Source organism: Solanum dulcamara, chromosome 4 (genome assembly GCF_947179165.1).
Source record: "Solanum dulcamara chromosome 4, daSolDulc1.2, whole genome shotgun sequence".
In the NCBI taxonomy this organism is placed as follows: domain Eukaryota; kingdom Viridiplantae; phylum Streptophyta; class Magnoliopsida; order Solanales; family Solanaceae; genus Solanum; species Solanum dulcamara.
In genome coordinates, this window is record NC_077240.1 from 75,496,011 (window position 1) to 75,516,240 (window position 20,230).

Here is a 20,230-nt window from a genome sequence, read left to right on the forward strand (position 1 = left end):
CTTGTGGTTGAGTTTTCTGAAATTATACAAGTTTCTGTACTTTTATAAACTATAGAATTGTTGTAACACAATACTTTGGAGCCACAAATGGAGTTTCTTAAATGCATACATGTTTTTATACTTTTGTAAACTACATGCTGAAATACAACATTTCACAGCCATTTTTCATTCTTGTCTAGCTTCCAGATTAATGCTCTTCACCATTACATTATTGCTACGTATTATGTACAACAATAACATACCTAGTATAGTTATATAAGTGGGGATGATACGTGTATTACGTAGCGTGTAGTATTTGACTAACTTCGAGAAAATTGATTCATTGCTTAGTTCTTATAGTTTTAAGGCTGTTCAGATCAACAATAAGTGTATGCTTTAATCTCAAACTATTTCAATCAAGATAAATTTTGAAGGAATCATAATAAAGTTAAAGCTAAGTAGTGTTTTTTCTCAAGTCCTCTAACTAGATAAATAGGTAGGGATATGTTTTTCTCTATTAAATTTCCTTTCCAAACATTGCTTCAATTGGTTTTGCTAATAAATAGGAGAAATACACAAAGTCAGAATAATTATCATACGCACGGTACCAAATTAAATATTTGAGATAATTTTAGAGAACTCTTTTCAGGTTTTGCTCTATAACACTCACCTCTCTTGTGATTTACAATATTACACTTACCTTCCTTGTTTCGATTCTTTTGTAACCATTCTTCAAATTTATATAAAATAAATATAAATTAATTACGATTTGACAAGTTTTTCCTAATTTATATTAATTTCTTCATATTATGTATATTATTAAAAGATTAACTTATTTGATAAATACTTTAAAAATAATCAACACAAATAATTAGTACTTAATCAACACAAATAAATTAGTACTTTAATATATTATACATAGATGCACGTGTTCTTTTAATTACCAAACAAAAAATTAAAGGTCTTTGGAAAGTAAAGTGAACTAATTCACTTGTGATTTCATTCACGGTAACCCACCATTTTCACCCAGAAAAATGAAGTGAAATTGAATAGGAACGTGGTAGTTTGGATAGAAGAGGACTTTCGATTCTTAAGGATGAGAATAATATTTGTTTATATTGATGTATTTTTAAAATATTTATTAAATAAATTATTTTTTATAATATATTTTCATATGAAGAAATTAATATAAAAAAGGGTAAACTTATCAAATCATAATTAATTTAATATATTTTTAATAGATTTAAAGAATGGTTATAGAAAAATCAAAATAAAGAAAATAGACATAATATCGTAAACCACGTAAGAGATAAGTGTTATAAAATGAAATGTAAAGAGAGGTATTTGAAATTATCCCTAAATATTTTCATACAATTGCCTATGAGATCGTATTCCAACCATTTGCTAAGCTTCCTTGACAAAGTGTTATCAAATATATCTTTCTATTAAAATGAGATTAGAAGGGAGGCCATTTTAAAAAGGCAACTTATCATTTCAATCAGAAGTGAATTTAGAATTTTCAGAATATTAAAAAAAATAATAAAAAAATATATTTAGTGGGAATTGATCACGAATTTACGTGTCTCATATTTTTGGTTATAAATTCGCCACTGACTCCAATATATTTTTTTAAGTCGAAGATCTTTCAAAAATAACCTATTTACTTTATAAGATAAAAAAAAATCACGTAAATCATCTTTTTCTGACTTCACTTATAAAATCCATATTGTTATATCCTCTGTGAATTTCATTTTTTTGCAGTCTTTTTCCCTTTGTCTTTTTCTACTTCTCATTTGGAAACCCATAAGCTAGCGGTCTTATTTTCTTATTGTTCCCAAATTTACAATTTTGTATTTTCTGTCCCAAACTCCATTTGTGGATTTCACTGAATATATTATTGTTTTAGTATATCCTGCATTTCAAATTGTGTTATACTTCTCTTTTTTTAAAAAAAAAACTATTTGCAAATTTTATATATTTAGTACGGTTTTGTTTCAATATTTTTTTTTATCCCTAATAACATTTTCTTACAAGAATAACATGACCTTAGATAAGGGAATTTGAAAGTCGAAGATTAGTAGGTAATTAAATGTTATTTAGTTTGTTTATCGATATTATAATTATTACTTTCCTATTATTTTATTCTTTCATTTTATCATTTTGTTTTTTTTACTTCAACTAACATATTATTTGTTATCGATACGATTCATTTTTTATTTTTTGTGACTTCTTCATTACAATATTTCCTTCCAAACCTGCTCTAATATGCCTTACTTGCTCTGACAACCTCTCTATCTTCACACGCAGTGGCGTAGCCACACATAGCCCAGGGTGGCCAATTGGATACTTTTCGTTGAAAAATTATATCATGTATATAGAAAATTGTACAAAATATATTAGTAAAAAATTCTTTTTCATACATGTATATTAAATCTTGAACATCCTTAATAAAATTTCTAATTTCACCACTATTCACAAGATATGAATAAAATCTGCATACACATCATCCTTCAAGTTATAAAATTACACTAGATTTGTTATTATTATATTGACATGACATGCCAACCCACCGGACCGTGCAGGTACCTACTCTAACACCTAGATAGGAGAACCCTTACAAAAATAACATGCGAAAGTTTAACAATTACCAAATACCAGCCTAAAAATCAGGAATACACCATAATTGAAAATTTTAAAACTCTAAGTTTTATTACTAGAAACATACTAACACCCCCAAGGATACTAGTCTAAACAGGTACAAGAGCTTCTAAAGATACAGAGTATAAATAAAGTAATGACACAACTCCCACCATAAGGAAGGAAGAGTAAAAGCTGTTGGAGAATCATCTTCGTCTTCACCTAAGAAACATCACTGACCCTGCAACCATACTATGCCAAATGACATAGCAAAAGTAGTATCAGTGCAAACAACATGTACTAGTAGGCATCATCGGTCAATCCGATATCCACCGCATAATATAAAGAAGTCAACGAGAAGAAAACATGCTCTTAAGAAATACACCGCCAAACCTTTATGTGCAACTCTTACTATTTTCAATAACCTAATTAAATTCGTTCAAGCCTAACTCTCATCCCTTCTAGTTGGTCCGCTACCAACTCTAATATAAATTAAGGCCTAACCATTCTATCACATAGAGAAGTTTTTAAACTACGGGCCACTACTAACTCTAACTAGCAAGTCTATTATCTTTAGCTTTCACACTAATACCTGGCCCTAGAAGGATTCACATCTCACTTGGAAGAGGTAAACATTAAGTGAACTAAGACTTACCTTATAACCGTATTAGCCCGCTGTGGCGGGACCTATCTCTTTGACGGCCTCGCCACAGCGGGATTCCTCCCGCCAGAGCGGCCTGGCCAGGAGATAGTAACTCTGACTTCTCCCCCAATCCTTTTTTTCCACATATACCAACATGACACTATCAGTATCTGACTCTAAGTCACTAATCTTATTAAACCACACATCAACTGCTCTCTGCTTGAGCAATATATAGTTCCACCGTATAAATCTCAATTACAACTGTTAATACGGTAACACTTGGACCTTTGGTCCATTCATAACAATTATTAAAAAGAATGGACATGCTCAATTATAATCAAGTTAGTTTCTCTATCATCACACATATAGTCAAGATCAATTTACAGATGATAGCCACACAATGGTTTTCTCATGGAATCCATACCCAAACTATTAGTATGTTGGTGTGATACCCGATTCAATATTTAGTAAGTGTCGAAACGTGACACCCGATTCAATATATGTGTCGGAAGGTGACACCCAATTCAATATATGTGTCAGAACGCTCGATCCAATATCATAATCACAGTCCACAACGAATAGTTTACATACTTGCACAATCAAGTAATTAGGCTCATTGCATATAATTGTTCACAAATAATCATTTCATTAGTTTTATTTCACTTTATTGCATGAATGTGCATTACTCGAACATTTCACATGTAACTGTCACTATGAACACACACACACACACACATATATATCCCCTATATTTATATGGATTAATAGTCCCATACTAGATCCCCCTTGATTATCACAAGTCTTAGGATCTCACTCTAACCCAGTAATTTCCTTATACATTAACTTTACAAGGACCATCAACCATATCCACAAGAAGTATTAAGGTTAACAATCAAGAACTAGACTATCATCACTAGTCACAGTATAATCATAACCCACATAGTATATTCCCACCATAAATAACAATAACAACACATTCAACTATTCAGACTCTGTGGTCGAAGGCCTAAACATGAAATCTCCCATCAATCTATGATACATTATGCAATGAGAATAAATTTATAACTACTCAATTGAGAAACCTAGCCTACCTAGGCACCAAGCAACTGCTGCAGAAGTTTGATCGCGAACCTTGGCTCCTTTTAGTGAAATTTTAGCTTGTTCTTGGTTTACAATAATAGCATAATACAAAATCAATTACAAATGGCCTTATACTTCCAGATTAATTATATGCAAATCCCAAATTTCAAGCCAGTCCCATAATTTTCCTACCCAAACTAGGATTTTCCTAGTATTAGTTTCAAGCCAAACCCCCCCTCAATGATCACCCACCAATAATTGCGGGTTCTAGGAATCGAATTACAAGTTTAGAAAGTAATTTACTTACCTTTAGCACAAATTAGAGTGGAAACTAGTAGAAAATCTCCCTAGGTCTCTTCTGGTCTTTTAAGAACAAAGTGAGAATGAAATAAACCATTTTGAGTTTTTTTTCGACTTTAAATCCCTCTCTGGCGGTCCCTCCACAACGCCCTAATTTTTGCCACAGCGGCTTCAGCACAGACAATGCTTAGTAAAAAAGGGCATAACGTTTTACTTCGAACTCCAATTGAGGCAAATTTAGTGGCGTTAGAAAGAAAACTCATAAACCTTTAATTTGATAGGTCATGAGCCACCAAATTCATTATATGGTGAGAGATATGGCCGTTTGAAGTAAACCTTAGTTTGAACTCAAGTTCAAAACTAAATTGGAAAGACACTTTCATCTCAACTTTTAGATAGGAGCAGAGCACGACCTTAATTCACAATTAATGCACTCACATATCAAGTTATTGATCTAACCTTATGATGAATGAGATTCGTATATCTTTACCGCAGATATTTTTAGATAACGACTAGCTAGGTCGTTACACATGTTTATGTATCATAAAAAAAACTTAAAATATTTTCAATATATTATATTTATCTTTTATTTAAATCACAAAAATTAAAAATTTTCTCTCAATTTTTAAACTCATAGCCAGTTAACTGGGATACATAAGATGAGGCTATTAGTATTTTTTTTGTTTTCCACCTAATGTACAGAGTTCATATTGGAGTCTCGACTAAATTCAGATCGCACACTAAATGACCCATTTGAAGGTGACGCTCCCAACAGAATTGTCTTCATACTCAGAGTTCAAACTCAAGACCTCTAATTAAGGGTGGAATAGTCTCACATGCCTGCACTCCAACCCATGTTGGTAGGCTACTAGTATTAGTATTACTATAGACTACTGTCATCCACATGGTGAACTCCCCCCCCAACCAGATTCCAATCGTAGTGTTTCTGAATATTTCTTGGGTTTTATTTTGGTTGTCTATGTTTAAATTATTTTTTTAGATCTAGTCTCCTTTGTTTGTATTTATTTACTGAGAATTTTTATTTTTAATAAAATGCCTCTAGGCACTCTGTCCATTGATAAATTTGTCAAAAGAAAAAATAATTCACATGACATGTTAAGCCTATGGGATTAAAGAGCAGTTTGATATTTTATATACTTTTAGTTTAATACCTCAAAATTCAAAAAGATTCTTTACTTTCTTAACATTCGTATCAAATCAAAATCTAGAAATAAATAAACGGATAGGAATTTTCAAATAATTATGAAATCTTTTCAGTTAATATCTCAAAAGGTCATTCAACTTTAAAAATTTATCTAATAAAATAATTGAACTTTGTTTTATATTAGTAAAATCACTCAATTTAGATATTTGTATCAATAAAATCACTCAACTAAATTTATCATTAATTAATTGACATTATTTTTATTGATCCGCAAACAACTAGACCCAAATTTATTTACATAAATAATATATTATATTACATTAATTACGAATTATAGTATAAGATATACAGATACCAAAAATAACATTATATTTGCTACCTAAAATAACAAAAGATAATAAATATACTTTTTTCTTTTATTTCTCTCTTTCCTTTTTTCAGTCATTTTCTTTCTCTCTACTTCTTCCCCTCTCTTTCCTCTCTCTCTCTCTCTCCTTCTTCTCTTTTTTTCCTCCTTTTTTTTCTATCCTTTTATTCTCTTTCTCCTTCTCTTTTTTAAAAATAATAATTTGTTATTCTAATTTAAAACTTAATTTTAAATTGAATATTATAGAAATGATGCTTTTACTATTTTTTAAATTAAATAATTTTTTTATAAAAATACAAATATAATGCATTTCTAACATAATAAAAGAAATAAATATAAACAATAAGTGTAATACATTTTGAATTCAATATATTATAGGCATGTTTTAATGCATATAGTGAATATATAACTAAAATATTTTTAATACAAATATATTATAAGTATTATGTGTGAATTTCAAACATTCTAGTACTATTCAAATTAATTTACGCTGTTAGAAATATATTATATTTGTTGAAATAACAACAATTGAATTCATAACAATATATAATAATGAATTCTAATTATAATGCATTTTGAATTCAATATATTATACATATTATAGAGATGTTTCAAACATTCTAGTACTATTCAAATTAATTTACGCTGTTAGAAATGTATTATATTTGTTGAAATAACAACAATTGAATTCATAACAATATATAATAATGAATTCTAATTTTAATGCATTTTGAATTCAATATATTATACATATTATAGAGATGTTTCAATGCACGCAGTGAATATATGACTAAAATATTTTTAATACAATATATATTCTGTTAATAGGAGAAAAAAATAAAAAATAAATATAATAGATTTTGAATTCAATATATTATAGGCATGTTTCAATGAACGTGGTAAATATATACCTAAAATACTTTTAATACAATAATATATTCCCTTAATAAGAGAAAAAAGTAAAAAATAATTATAATAGATTTTGAATTCAATATATTATAAACATGTTTCAATACACGTGGTTAATATATAACTAAAATATTTATAATACAATAATATATTTTAGCACCATTAATAAGAGAAAAAATAAAGAATAATTATAATACATTTTGAAATCAATTTATGATACATATTATAGGTATCTTTCAATAAATGTGGTGAATATATAATTAAAATATTTTAAAGACAAATATATTATAAGTATTATATGTGAATTTCAAATATTTCGGTACTATTTAAATTAGGATAATTAATTATTATTTAAAAAAAAGGGAGAAAGAGAAAGAGAAAAAATAGATAGAAAAAAGAGAAGAAGAAGCACGCAAAAGGGGGGAAGGGAGGCGGGGGGAAAAGGGGGAGTGGGAGAGGGAGAGATAGATAGATAGATAGATAGATATATATATATATATAGAGAGAGAGAGAGGGGGGTAATGGGGTGATTTTAGATATTAATTAAGATAAATATACTATAGACCGCAATAAAAAAAAGTATCCTAAATAAGGATAATTATTAATCTAAAAAAGTTCATTTATGTAAAAATTCCTTAACCAAAGGGATAAAGGAAAAAGACCTAAAATATCCTTAAACTATTGAATTTGGTACAAAAATACCATTTGTTAACCTTTCAGCTCTAAAATGCCTTTGACGTCAACCTATTGACCCTGAGATACCCTTATTTTTTGACGGCCAGAATAAAAATATAATTAAAAATCTCATTTATTACATGGCACGATTTCATTGATGTATTTTATAATTAACCTAAACTAATTAAATTCCAATTCAAACCCAGATCCATTTAATAACCCGATACCCGCCCCACCCATCATTTTATTATTTATTCTAAATTTATTTGTTCTTCAAATTATTGTTTATCTTCTTCATAGAACCCAACTATAAAATCCATCCAAGTCACCGTAATCCATCTTCGAAATCCTCCAAAATTAAAATACAACTTCACAATGACGCCGAGAACATATTTATCAAAAATATGATATCTCCATTAGAGGTTCATCCAACCTTCAATGGTGTTCAACATACTTTAAACCAAGTTTTCTTCTTTAATAATATTCAACTACGTTCACATACAGTACCAATCAGATTCAAGCTTAAAATCATACACTTACTAAAATAAATTTAGTGAATAAGATGAGAAAAAAAAAGTAGAAGGAAATTATTGAAACTCCATTTATGAAGCCGAAGAATTTCGCATTTCGTTTTCAAAATTGGAGAACTGAAGTTTGTAGATTACCTACCTATTATTAAAATCGTTTTGAAAATCATTTATTTTACTTACTTTTAAATTTACTTATTAATTTTGGGATATATATAAAGAAAAATTAAAATCACCATTAGAGAATTTGAAAAAGCTTGAAGAACACCCAAATTTATGAGAATCAAGTTTTTTTTCCCTTTAGTTTAATGGAATTTTTAGGCGGGGCGGGTATAGGGTTATTAGGTGGATCCGGGTTTGGTTGATATTTAATTAATTTAGGTTAATTGTAAAATACACCAATAAAATCGTGCCACGTAATAAATGAGAAATTTAATTCTATTGTTAAATGTGGCTATAAAAAATAAGGGAATTTCAGGGCCAATAAGTTGACGCAAAAGGCATTTAAGAGCCGAAAGGTTAACGAATGATATTTTGGTACCAAATTCAATAGTTTAAGAGTATTTTATGCCCTTTTCTAAAGGGATAATTATCTTTTTGAGTCCTTTTATAAATTATTTAATGTTTTTAAACATATTTTTTATGTATTATCTAGATATACTATATTTAGAAAATATTTACCATTTATAGAAACTGTACTATGTATTAAAAGTGAATTATATATGTATTATAATGTATTATACTTGTTTTAGTTAAAAAATTACATTATGTATTAAAAATGAATTATGCATGTAATATACATGTATTAAGTATGTATAAAAGTAATTTTGCATGCAATATAAATGTATTATAAGTGTCTTAAATGTATTAGACTTGTTTTGGTAAAAAATCTGCATTATGTATTAAAAGTTAATTATACATGCAATATAAATTTATTAAAATTATATAACTATAAATGATATATAAATATTTTTTTATATATGATATATTTAGGTAAGTTTTTCTTAACCAAAACCCCGACTCCAATTAAAAACCCAACACTTCTTCATCTTCCTCCGACCTATTTTGCTATAGCCCTCGTGTTTTTATCATTAAATGATGTGGTGTAGTGGATGCATCCGATTCTCTCTTAATTAGGGTCTCGGTTCAAGCTCTGAATATAAAAAAATTCATGATATGGAGTGATTCTCTCCGAATGGGGCCTTACACTGCGGAATTTAAATTAGTCAAGTTTCAATGCGGATATTGAACACCGGATAGAAAATCAAGAAAAAAGCCCTAGTATTTTTGCTGTCTACGAGCTCCTAAATTCATTCCTTCCAATTCTCATTCTCCTTCTCTCTCCCTGCCTTATTTTTCTCTACTAAATAATTGTTCTTTGACTACTTCTTCGTAATTCCTTATTCCAGTCAAAGCAAAAAGTACGAAGGGAATACTGAAAATCCACTACCTTTGAAACATAGGAACAATCAAATTAAGAAAAAAAATAAAAGAAAAATAACATAGTAAATATAAGATGATCATCCCTTTCGATTTTGAAAAAAAAATATTTTTTTGTCAAAGTTTTGAGTTGAGTGATTTAATTAATACAAAATACCTAAGTTGAGTAATTTTATTGATACAAAATAAAATTCAATGACTTTGTTATATAAATTCTCAAAGTTGAGCGATCTTTTGAGATATTAACTCAAATCTTCTCATATATAATACATAATAGTGTTCTTTAACTTGGTCTCAGTTGTCGTTTATTCCCTCCAACTTTTGATGTACACAAGTAGACACTTAAACTTGTACAAAATTGAACAAGTAAACACATGCGTCCTACATGTATTATGTCACGTAGGGCACGTGTGTATCCTTGTTCAACTTTAAACAAGTTAAAATGTCATACCCAAAATTGATGAGTATAAATATTAGCTAAAATCAAGTTAAAATGATGCATTTATGTATTATGCTTTTTTTAAAATTCCGTGCCTAGTCAAACATGTCACCACTGTTAACCCAAACCAATATTTGTAACAAATTATGATGGGAAATATCTTCCTCCATTCCAATTTCCTTGGCTAAGATTATTTCCTAGTCCAAACTATACCAAAAGGAATGGCAACTGACAAATCAGTTATACATAATCCAATTTCTTAACTAAATTTTTTCCTATTTTTTAGAACTCCACAACAAACACTCAATTTTCTCTTGGTGTATTTGTTATATCCTCTGCAACTCTTACGGATACTCTATTGTACATTGCAAATTTGTATCATTAGTAAATCCCTACAATGCAATTTCGAATCATCGATTGAGTAAGTAGGAAATAGTATATATTTTTTGCAATGGCAGGTCCTAAGACGCCTCCGTACTATAGTCCAACGTACAAGAAGAATGGAGCAAACTATGCATCTTCACCTCATTCTATACGAATCAATCTTTATACATTGGCTATCACGTTTACAGTCCTCTGTTCTATCGCGTATTTAATAGGCAGAGGATCCATTTCCACCTCCCCTGTATCAAATGTTGCTGCTTCCATCCCCTGCATTCCCTTGAAAATCACTTCAGCTACCTCTGCAGTTTCTAAAAATTCTTCGTCTTCAACAACCGGTCAACTAGACTTAACCGCCACCCAAGGTGAAGATGACGCGATTCCTGATGATGGTGTCAAAGTTTACCCGCCATGTGACATTAAATATAGCGAGTATACGCCTTGTGAAGACCCTCAACGATCGTTGAAATTCAAGAGGGATAAATTGATTTATAGGGAGAGGCATTGTCCTGACAGGAGTCAGTTATTGAAATGTCGTGTACCCGCGCCTTCTGGTTATAAGAAGCCATTTAAATGGCCTAAGAGTAGGGATTTGGCGTGGTACGCCAATGTACCTCACAAGGAATTGGCCGTGGAGAAGGCCGTTCAGAATTGGATACGAAAAGAAGGAGATAAGTTTAGGTTCCCCGGTGGAGGGACTATGTTCCCAAATGGTGCCGATGCCTACGTTGATGACATTGACAAGTTGATCAATCTCAAAGATGGTTCCATTAGGACTGCCATTGACACGGGCTGTGGGGTAAATTTACCATTTTTCTTAATTGTAGGATCACATTTTAGAAGTTTGTTCTAAAGAAATCGCGATAATAATCTATGCAGGTGGCAAGTTGGGGAGCTTATCTTCTATCGCGAGATATCCTAGCAATGTCATTTGCACCAAGGGATACACACGAAGCACAAGTTCAATTTGCTCTTGAGCGAGGCGTTCCTGCATTGATTGGAGTACTCGCGTCCAAGAGGCTTCCCTATCCATCTAGAGCTTTCGACATGGCCCATTGCTCTCGTTGCCTTATTCCCTGGGACCTATATGGTACGCATAATTAAGTAAATTAAAACGTGTTCTCTTAAATCCAAATTTTGTTTTACATTGCATTGGTGTGTGTGGTGGATCAGATGGTGCGTACTTAATGGAAGTTGATAGAGTCTTGAGGCCCGGGGGATATTGGATACTCTCCGGTCCACCAATTCGCTGGAGGAAATATTTCAAAGGCTGGGAAAGAACCAGGGATGACCTTAATGGTGAGCAAACCAGAATTGAAGAGGTAGCTAAGAAACTCTGCTGGAAAAAGTTCGTCGAAAAAGATGACATTGCAATATGGCAAAAGCCATACAATCATTTCCAGTGCAAAGAACAAAAGAAGAAGTTAATATGTCCTGCCCAAGATTATGATAGAGCCTGGTTTGTGCTTTTCCAACTACTCATATTTTTAATATCTTATCTACTAGTCCCTCCGTTTCATTTTACATGACGATGTTTGACTGGAACATATGATGTTTAAGAAAAAAAAGACTTTTGGCGGATAATAAAAGTACCCTTACATCTTGTGAACATTATTGATCTTGTTTTGTGTTGTATTCGTTATTTTTAGGTACACGGAGCTTGAAACGTGTATAACTCCCTTACCTGAAGTATCAAGTGACGAAGATGTGGCTGGTGGACAATTGGAAAAATGGCCTAAAAGATTAAACGCGATACCACCAAGGATCATCAGTGGAACTGTCAAAGGGGTCACGGCTGGATCATTCGAAAAAGATTCACAGCTGTGGCAGAAAAGAGTGTCTTATTACAAGAGCATTGACAACAAACTTAACCAACCAGGGAGATATAGAAATCTCTTGGACATGAATGCTTACCTTGGTGGTTTTGCTGCTAGTTGGGTTGATGATCCTGTTTGGGTAATGAATATTGTTCCTGCTGAAGCAGAGGTCAATACACTTGGTGTCATTTATGAAAGAGGATTGGTTGGAACATATCAAAGCTGGTAAATTTCCTAGGTTCTTTAATAACTCCTCTCCCTCCCGCCCCTCCTTGCAATCTCTCATGGGTCGTCAAACCTTTATGATTTCGTGGTGAACCTGGTATTCATCTTAGAACTTCTCATTCAATGTGACCCTAGGGCTTGTTTTTTCCGTTTTCTAGGTCACACATTAACCTTGTTAGGTCTTGTTGTTTCCCTTTTCAAGGTCTAGAAGCTGGGGGATTGAATACCCTATGTTCCAAGTGACTAGCTTTACTATCATTTAAACTTTTAAATAAGATAGTCACGTAATAAGAGAGAGTTAGAAGCTTGGGTGGTCACTCAACTTTTTTGGGTAATTGACCATCAATAATCACTCAACTTTGACAAGTTAGCTTCTGTAGTCATTATTTTCAAAAATATGATTTTGGTACCTATTTAGTGATATGACAATTGTAAATTTTTAGATGAAAATATTCCATGGTCATGACAATCACCATGAATTTTGTTGCAGGTGTGAAGCTATGTCAACTTACCCAAGAACATACGATCTTCTTCATGCTGATTCAATATTTACTATGTACAAAGAAAGGTAAATTCTAGCATCATTTTACTCTCTCCGTTCCTATTTATGTGAATATGTACTATTTTGAGAGTCAAATAGATTTTTTCTTTGACTATAATTTTTTCAAATTTTCTTAAATATTTTGAATCTATGTTGACCTATAGTACTTTTCAAATATTTAAAAACCTATAAAATTTTCTTAAAAGATATTTGAAAAGTTTAGACAAAAGTTCATAATAAAAATTAAGTCTTTTGACCATCGTACTTTGAACCCCTTCACAAAAATGAGAATATAGGGAGTATCTTACTTCCCATGACGGCTTTGTTCTTTTACTTTTATTTCCCTTCACATATTTTTTGGGAAATTCTCAAAAAATATACAAGTCAACATAAAATATTACACCACTTAGCCCAATATACAATATTATACAATATTATATCTAGGGGAAAGCATTATACACATAATGTGACAACTCTGTATAAAAATGTATATTCGTATATAAAATGTTCTTATACACAAATAGGGCTGTACAGGGCAAACCGATAAACCGCACCAAACCGACAAACCAAACCAAACCAGAAAAAAAACCCGACTAGTGGTTTGGTTTGATTTGGTTTGGTGTTTGGAAAAAAAACCCGACCATTATAGGGTTGGTTTAGTTTTAACTAAAAAGAGTCAAACCGAACCCAAACCGACCCGATTATATACTACTTTTAAATTATGTTATACATAAAAATATTTATTGAAATGTAATTTATAAATATTTTTTAATTTTTTTTCATAATTTTTGTTTTCTTTCTTACATTTAGATTTGGATTTGAGAAGCTCATCTAAATAATATACAAAAAAAAACCCATCTTATAAAGTTATATTATAAAGTTAAAACTTCAAACAGTGTTCTGCGTCCATCTTATATGTTGATATTTTGTACTAGAACTCTTTTTAAGAAGTACTACTCTGTGCTTTTTATTAGATACTATGAAAAATCCAAAAAAAATCCAAAAAACCCGAGAAAAATTGATATCGAAATACCCGAATTTTATTGGTTTGGTTTGGTTTATAGATTTAATAACCCGACACAAATGGTTTGGTTTGGTTTGTAAAAAATCCGAACCAACCCGGTCCATGTACACCCCTATACACAAATATGGGCCAAACCGAGTATAATGTTGTATATTATTTTTTATTAGACTACGCAACATGCATATTTTCACGTAATTTTTTCTAATATATTGAATCTCATTGTTAAAAATCTTGATTTTACTATATGTGAGTGACCTTTTTTTTCATATACTTGTCAATTTTAACATGTAGATGTGACATGGAAGACATATTACTAGAAATGGATAGAATATTAAGGCCAGAAGGAAGTATAATAATACGTGAAGACGTAGATATATTGGTTGAAGTAAAGAGGATCGTAGATGGGCTAAATTGGGAGAGTCTAATTGTGGATCATGAAGATGGCCCAATGGAAAGAGAAAAACTTCTATTTGCAGTGAAGTCATATTGGACTGCTCCAGCAGACACCACCACAAGCCCAAGGATCTAATTTTGTAACGACAACGACAATAATATATTCAGTGTTTTTGTTGTTCCCGCGAAGCGAAGATCATTCGCTTGGCGAATAAAGTGGGTCTAATCTGTAAAGGATCTAATTTTATGAAATTAACAATTTTGTTTTCTTGTTTAAATTTTCCTAAACTAAGGGTCTTGTTCATCTTCTTTTTTTTTTCTATCTTTTTTTTGTTTTTTGTTTTTTGTTTTTGGAGTAAAGTGCAAAATTGAAGGAATTTTGAAGTTGGCATTTTACTCTTGACTAAATTTTGTATAGTAGTTTGTCAAAGCTTTTTGAAAAGTTTCTAAACAAATTCTATTTGTCTTGATATATATGACTAATGGATTTAATTTTATTTTTTGGTAAACATGAACTAATAGACTTCATGTTTAGCTTGAAAGTGCCTATTGAATCATCATTTTATTTACTTTTCTTTTGTCTGCTTTTTTCCATTTTTTTTCTTTCAAGCAAGCAACTCACTTTGCTAGATATGTAGAAATTAAAAAAAAATAGAAAAAACAAAAGAAGATCAGGAGAAGATGAAATTAAAAAAGCATTTAAAAGATAAAAAAGAGTTAAGAGGAAGGAAAAAGAAAAAGAAAAAAAAAATTCTACGTTGATTAATCAAATTCTAAGAAAAGGAAAGATTGTGCATGTCATTATAATAACTTCAATTTGGAATATTACAAAATTTGGCTGAAAACTGGACATTTCACTTTATATCATTAGGCTGAGTGTTCAGAGGTCTTTTATGAATAATAAAATATTTTTATTCAAACTTTTCAAGAATCCAATCATTGTTTAATTTTGTTTGGACTCGGCCAAACTTTTCCGATCCTAATTCCAAGCTAATTCTTTGTCTTCAATTATGATTATTTTTCATGTCTTGAATTCTAGTTCCTTGTAGAATTGAATTAAGGTTAATTACAAATTTTCAAAGTTTCCTTTTGTATGTTATTTGAAATAGCTTTTTATTGCGGTGACCAACCAATCTTCAATAATGTTGGAAGAAATAGCTTCTCTCGGCAATTTCTCTATAGTGTTATCACTTTACCAATTTCTTTTGGAGATCCACTAAGGACCTGATTTTTATATTTCTTTATTCATTTTTGGTATATAAATTGTCACTTGTACAATATTCGTCAACCATAAAAATATCAAATAATTTTGAATGTAGATTCAGACCAAAGTAGCTCATAGAAGATATTGAGAAAACATGGGTTGTATGGGATGTTCAATGAGCCATTATTTATGTTATTTATTTTATACTCCCTCCATTTCAATTTTTTGATCTTACTATTTTTAGTATGTTTTTTTTTAAAAAATATCTCTTTCATTTTCTTTTATTTTTAACAACTTTTTAATTATAACTTTTCACATAACATATTTTAGACCACAAGATCAAAAAAAATTTTGGTACATTCTACATATCTTTAATTTATGACCACAAAATTCAAACATCTTTTTACTTTTTAAAACCCGTATCAAGTCAAAACTAGATAAACAATAAACTGAAATCATCATTTACTTCATCATCCACTTTCACATTTACTACCCTTACACATCTTCAACTAATATTTACACAGATTATTGTTTATATATTTCTAAGAAGGAAAAGAATAAAAAGATGAGTAAAGCCGTATGACGAATATGTTACTATATAATCTCTATCTTATCAATTTCAGACATAATCATATAAAAAACTTATTTATGATAGTGTCATTTTCTATAAGAATTGTTTTCTTTATTAATATACTTTAGGGAAAAATACAACATGATAGCAAGTAAAAATATTTTTACACCAATAACAAAAAACTATGACCTATAGTAAAAAACTTCTAAAGTAACCAAAATCAAATTTAATGCCCTTGACATATGCCTCAAATTCTAGGACGTACTCATTGTTAGCAGCGGAAAAGGACATAACTTTGATAACTCAAATTGCCCACTCATGATTGAATGTAAAATATAATTAATTTCTTTGTTTAGCAATAAGTCTTATGTATCAAGCAATATGTCTCAAACCAATATGGATTGTGGTGACGTAATGGTACTACTCCACTTTTATTTAGAGGTTTCAGATTCGAGCCTTAAATATAGAAAACAATTTGTTCGGAGCGCCACCCTCAGAATGAGTTTTACCGTATGCGATCCTAATTTAGTCGGAACTCAAATACAGACACCAAATACCAGATGAAAAACAAAAAAAATATTAATATATCTCAGAAACTTACGTGAAACACAAAATGAAATCCCGTTAAAGAAGAAAAAAATATATTTAACTCCCCGTTAGATAATAGTGCGAAGTAAGTTGAAACAAATGGTATAATGGTTCAATTACAAAGTGTGGGGAAAAAAATGCAAGAAAGCTGTCTGTCAATATCTTCAATTAGGTCATTCACACAAAGAGCCTCATCCTACAAATACCTTTTCTGCTTAGTTTTATTGCTCAGCAACTATAAATACTTCTTCCTTTTGGCACAACTAAAAGCAAGTCATCTACTTTCATTTTCTTTTAACAATCATTTGAAAGTTATATAAGAACATATGTATTCGACATCGACGATGGCAGCTGTGAAGTCATCATCAATTGTTTCACTATTATTGTTGTGCTTGTTGGTGATTGTGCTGCAAACCCGGGTGATCGAATGTCAGCCCCAGCAGACATGCACCGCATCACTTACGAACCTGAACGTGTGTGCACCATTTTTAGTGCCAGGCTCACCCACTGCAAGCACAGAGTGTTGCATGGCACTACAGTCAGTTAATCATGACTGTATGTGCAACACTATGCGCATTGCAGCTCAAATTCCATCTCAGTGCAACCTCCCTCCCCTCTCTTGTGCCGGTCAGTAACTAATTTATTAAGGCCTCTTATTAAATTTTGGCTTTAGACCACTAATTTTATTAACACAGATGAATCCAATGAGATCATACAACGATTCACTCACTCACTTTTATTTTTGTTGCAGCAAATTGAGTTTGAGGTCAGTGCCAGCCAGTTTACATCTGCTACATGTGCAAATGAAATAATATCGTAACAATAAATTTATGTTGTCTCTTCAGCAAAAGAGTTTGTAGTATCATATATATATGATTATCAATAAACAAATTATGTGACTCGGTTAATTTTCTCTTAATCTCAAGGTCAAATATTAAGTACGATGGATTTCTGACTGACTAATTAATTTTGTTAATTTAGCGCCTCAATAATACTGGAAAGTCTAGACACGCTGTCACTATAAAGAAGTTTAAGTTATATGATGTATATAAATTAAACTCAGTTATTGAAAGAGACTTGCTTGAATTCACGAGTAAAAACTCCCCATAATTGTACGAGTTCCTCGTTAAATTTTATGTAAAATAATTCGTGAATTGAGGTAGTAATTCAAAAACTATTAATACGGCATACGGGAATTGAAAATCATACACGTATTATTTTCAAATTAATACAACAAACTAGGCGACCCTCTACATTATAAGTAGGACCAAAGGAGAGTCAAAATTATGACATTGCTTATGAAAAATTCTGCGTATGTGTTGCTTTTCATAATGCAGACCTTATTTATTTTGCATAATTTTACTTTTATTCATCTTCTTCTGGCAGCAGTTTCTCTTTGGGCATTGAAGTAAACAGCAGCAACAGGGGAACCCAATCCATTTTCTGCCGCAAACTTTCGAGTGTTGAAATGATCCCTTGTTGCTGGTGGTTTCACTGTTTGCCTTCCTCTATTTTGATTATACAATAAGAATACGTATCGATGAATCCCGATTATTGGCTTTGGACTCTCGTAGCTCATTATCTCTTTTCCTGTATGATTAATACATATCAGATCATTTGTTGAAGACAAAATTAAGTAAATAAAATGATAACGAAAGAGTCAATTTTAATTTGCTTACCAAAAGAGGCATCAGTAGAACCAGGAATATCAGTCACAATCCTGGAAAACCAAAACCAAATTTAAACCCCATGTAAGTACAACAAGATAATTTTATCTTGTTATGCCTTTCAATTAGTATAATTATTACCAGTGGAGATGTTCCCTCAAGTAAGGATCACTAGGACCTGGAACATCTGGGTCGGTCATAATCTTTTCCAAAAAAATAGAGGCAACAAACATAGTTAGAAATTTACAATTTAGAGAATGAAAAAATAAATGGATAATGGAAAATATGTTTTAAATTACTAATCAAAATTTATATACTCCCATTGTCCCATTTAATTGTCTTATTTTTCGTTTTAATCTATTCCAAAAAGAGTGTTTCTTTCTATATTTAGTTTGTTTTTTTAATTCAAACATTCTACATGGCAAGTTTAATTAAGACCACAATATATATTTAAAGAACTACATAGCACATCTTTAAAAACATTACAAGATTCAAAAAATTCATCTTATTTCTTAAACTCCGTGCCTAGTTAAATTAAGACACTTAAATTGGAATAAAGGGAGTAGTTTAATTTGAATTTTGAAAAGTGAAAAGTGCCACGTTAATTGAAATTGAGTAATAGATACGTAGATAATTAGGTATAGAATGTACCAAAATGTCTTTTAATCTTGTGGTTTTACCTTAAACATATCACATGGAAAGTTAAAATTAAGTAATTGTCAAAATAAGAAAAAAGACTTTTTCGTTTTGAAACTGATGAAAAAAATAAGTATGACAAACAAATTGAAACATACGAGCGTATAAGCAGATCTCATGTCTTCTCCACCAATGTCCACGCGAGGCTTAGCAGCAATGACAGGAGGCATGAACTCATGACTATTAAACACTTGCTTGCTTCCATTATTGTAGCAATATATCACATTCATTTTCACACTTGGGTTGAAACTATCTACTACTTCTCCTATCACTCTTGCAACAACAAGTGGTTCAATATCCCTACAAGACATATTGATCCTTCTTTTTTTTGGTGACTAACTAATTACTGTGTGCTTTTTAGTTTAAGCTATGCAATAGAGAGATAATATGTTAGCTGGTTTGGAGAATGTTACTTGCACGGAGAACTTTATTTATAGGATACCTAAGTGGGGGTGGCTACAAGGAGACTGTTTCATCTAAATTCAGCATTTTTTAATGTGGAATATAAATGGCTTAATAAATTGATAATCCTTTAGATTTGTCAATGAATGTCATTTAGATGGTTGAATTACGTCTGTGACAATTGAGTATCTAAACACATGCTAAATTATTCTTATTAGATATTTTTAATTTAAATTTTGAAAAAAAAACTTTTGAGAGTATCTATTAGTTGGTTAACTAACTAAAATATGTCACCTCCTTTAAATTATACACATGAGACTCAATTGGAACAAACCTAAGATTTTATGGTTTATTAGGCTAATGCACATAGTTAGAGGAAGTGACACATTTTAAGTGATTAATTTATATATCTGCACAATGCACACTTGAGAATACGCACTGGAGATTTTTTGATACTATGTGCCTACCTATTCAGGAAGGGGCTTTGGGTCCTCCTAGCTTTTTCAAAATTTTAATCTAAAGTATCTAATAAGAACACTTTAACATGTATTTGAGAATTC

General features: G+C 30.8%; 3 protein-coding genes across 3 annotated transcripts; 2 read left to right on the top strand and 1 right to left on the bottom strand.

Moving 5' to 3' along the window:
* Positions 1 to 10,611: 10,611 nt before the first annotated feature.
* On the top strand, positions 10,612 to 14,757 carry LOC129885099 (probable methyltransferase PMT15). The gene is made up of 6 exons (XM_055959309.1): positions 10,612 to 11,341; positions 11,422 to 11,632; positions 11,716 to 12,001; positions 12,192 to 12,584; positions 13,075 to 13,152; positions 14,441 to 14,757. Exons 1-6 carry the CDS (start codon positions 10,613 to 10,615, stop codon positions 14,676 to 14,678), a joined length of 1,935 nt encoding a protein of 644 aa, XP_055815284.1. The 5' UTR covers position 10,612; the 3' UTR covers positions 14,679 to 14,757.
* Positions 14,758 to 17,164: 2,407 nt separating this feature from the next.
* Positions 17,165 to 17,813, top strand: LOC129885101 (protein 108-like). The gene is made up of 2 exons (XM_055959311.1): positions 17,165 to 17,532; positions 17,657 to 17,813. Exons 1-2 carry the CDS (start codon positions 17,232 to 17,234, stop codon positions 17,662 to 17,664), a joined length of 309 nt encoding a protein of 102 aa, XP_055815286.1. The 5' UTR covers positions 17,165 to 17,231; the 3' UTR covers positions 17,665 to 17,813.
* A 95-nt stretch (positions 17,814 to 17,908) lies between these two features.
* LOC129885100 (CEN-like protein 1) lies at positions 17,909 to 19,654 on the bottom strand. Its single transcript, XM_055959310.1, has 4 exons — positions 19,367 to 19,654; positions 18,714 to 18,775; positions 18,585 to 18,625; positions 17,909 to 18,495 (listed from the first exon to the last, which is right to left on the bottom strand). Exons 1-4 carry the CDS (start codon positions 19,577 to 19,579, stop codon positions 18,275 to 18,277), a joined length of 537 nt encoding a protein of 178 aa, XP_055815285.1. The 5' UTR covers positions 19,580 to 19,654; the 3' UTR covers positions 17,909 to 18,274.
* Positions 19,655 to 20,230: the final 576 nt, after the last annotated feature.

Coding starts and splice junctions, on each gene's coding strand:
- LOC129885099 (XM_055959309.1), top strand. CDS start 10,613: ATGGCAGGTCCTAAGACGCCTCCGTACTATAGTCCAACGTACAAGAAG. Junction 11,633..11,715: donor TATTCCCTGGGACCTATATG/GTACGCATAATT, acceptor GTGGTGGATCAG/ATGGTGCGTACTTAATGGAA. Junction 12,002..12,191: donor CAAGATTATGATAGAGCCTG/GTTTGTGCTTTT, acceptor CGTTATTTTTAG/GTACACGGAGCTTGAAACGT.
- LOC129885101 (XM_055959311.1), top strand. CDS start 17,232: ATGTATTCGACATCGACGATGGCAGCTGTGAAGTCATCATCAATTGTT.
- LOC129885100 (XM_055959310.1), bottom strand. CDS start 19,579: ATGTCTTGTAGGGATATTGAACCACTTGTTGTTGCAAGAGTGATAGGA. Junction 18,626..18,713: donor TTGAGGGAACATCTCCACTG/GTAATAATTATA, acceptor TTGGTTTTCCAG/GATTGTGACTGATATTCCTG. Junction 18,496..18,584: donor TTCTACTGATGCCTCTTTTG/GTAAGCAAATTA, acceptor TTAATCATACAG/GAAAAGAGATAATGAGCTAC.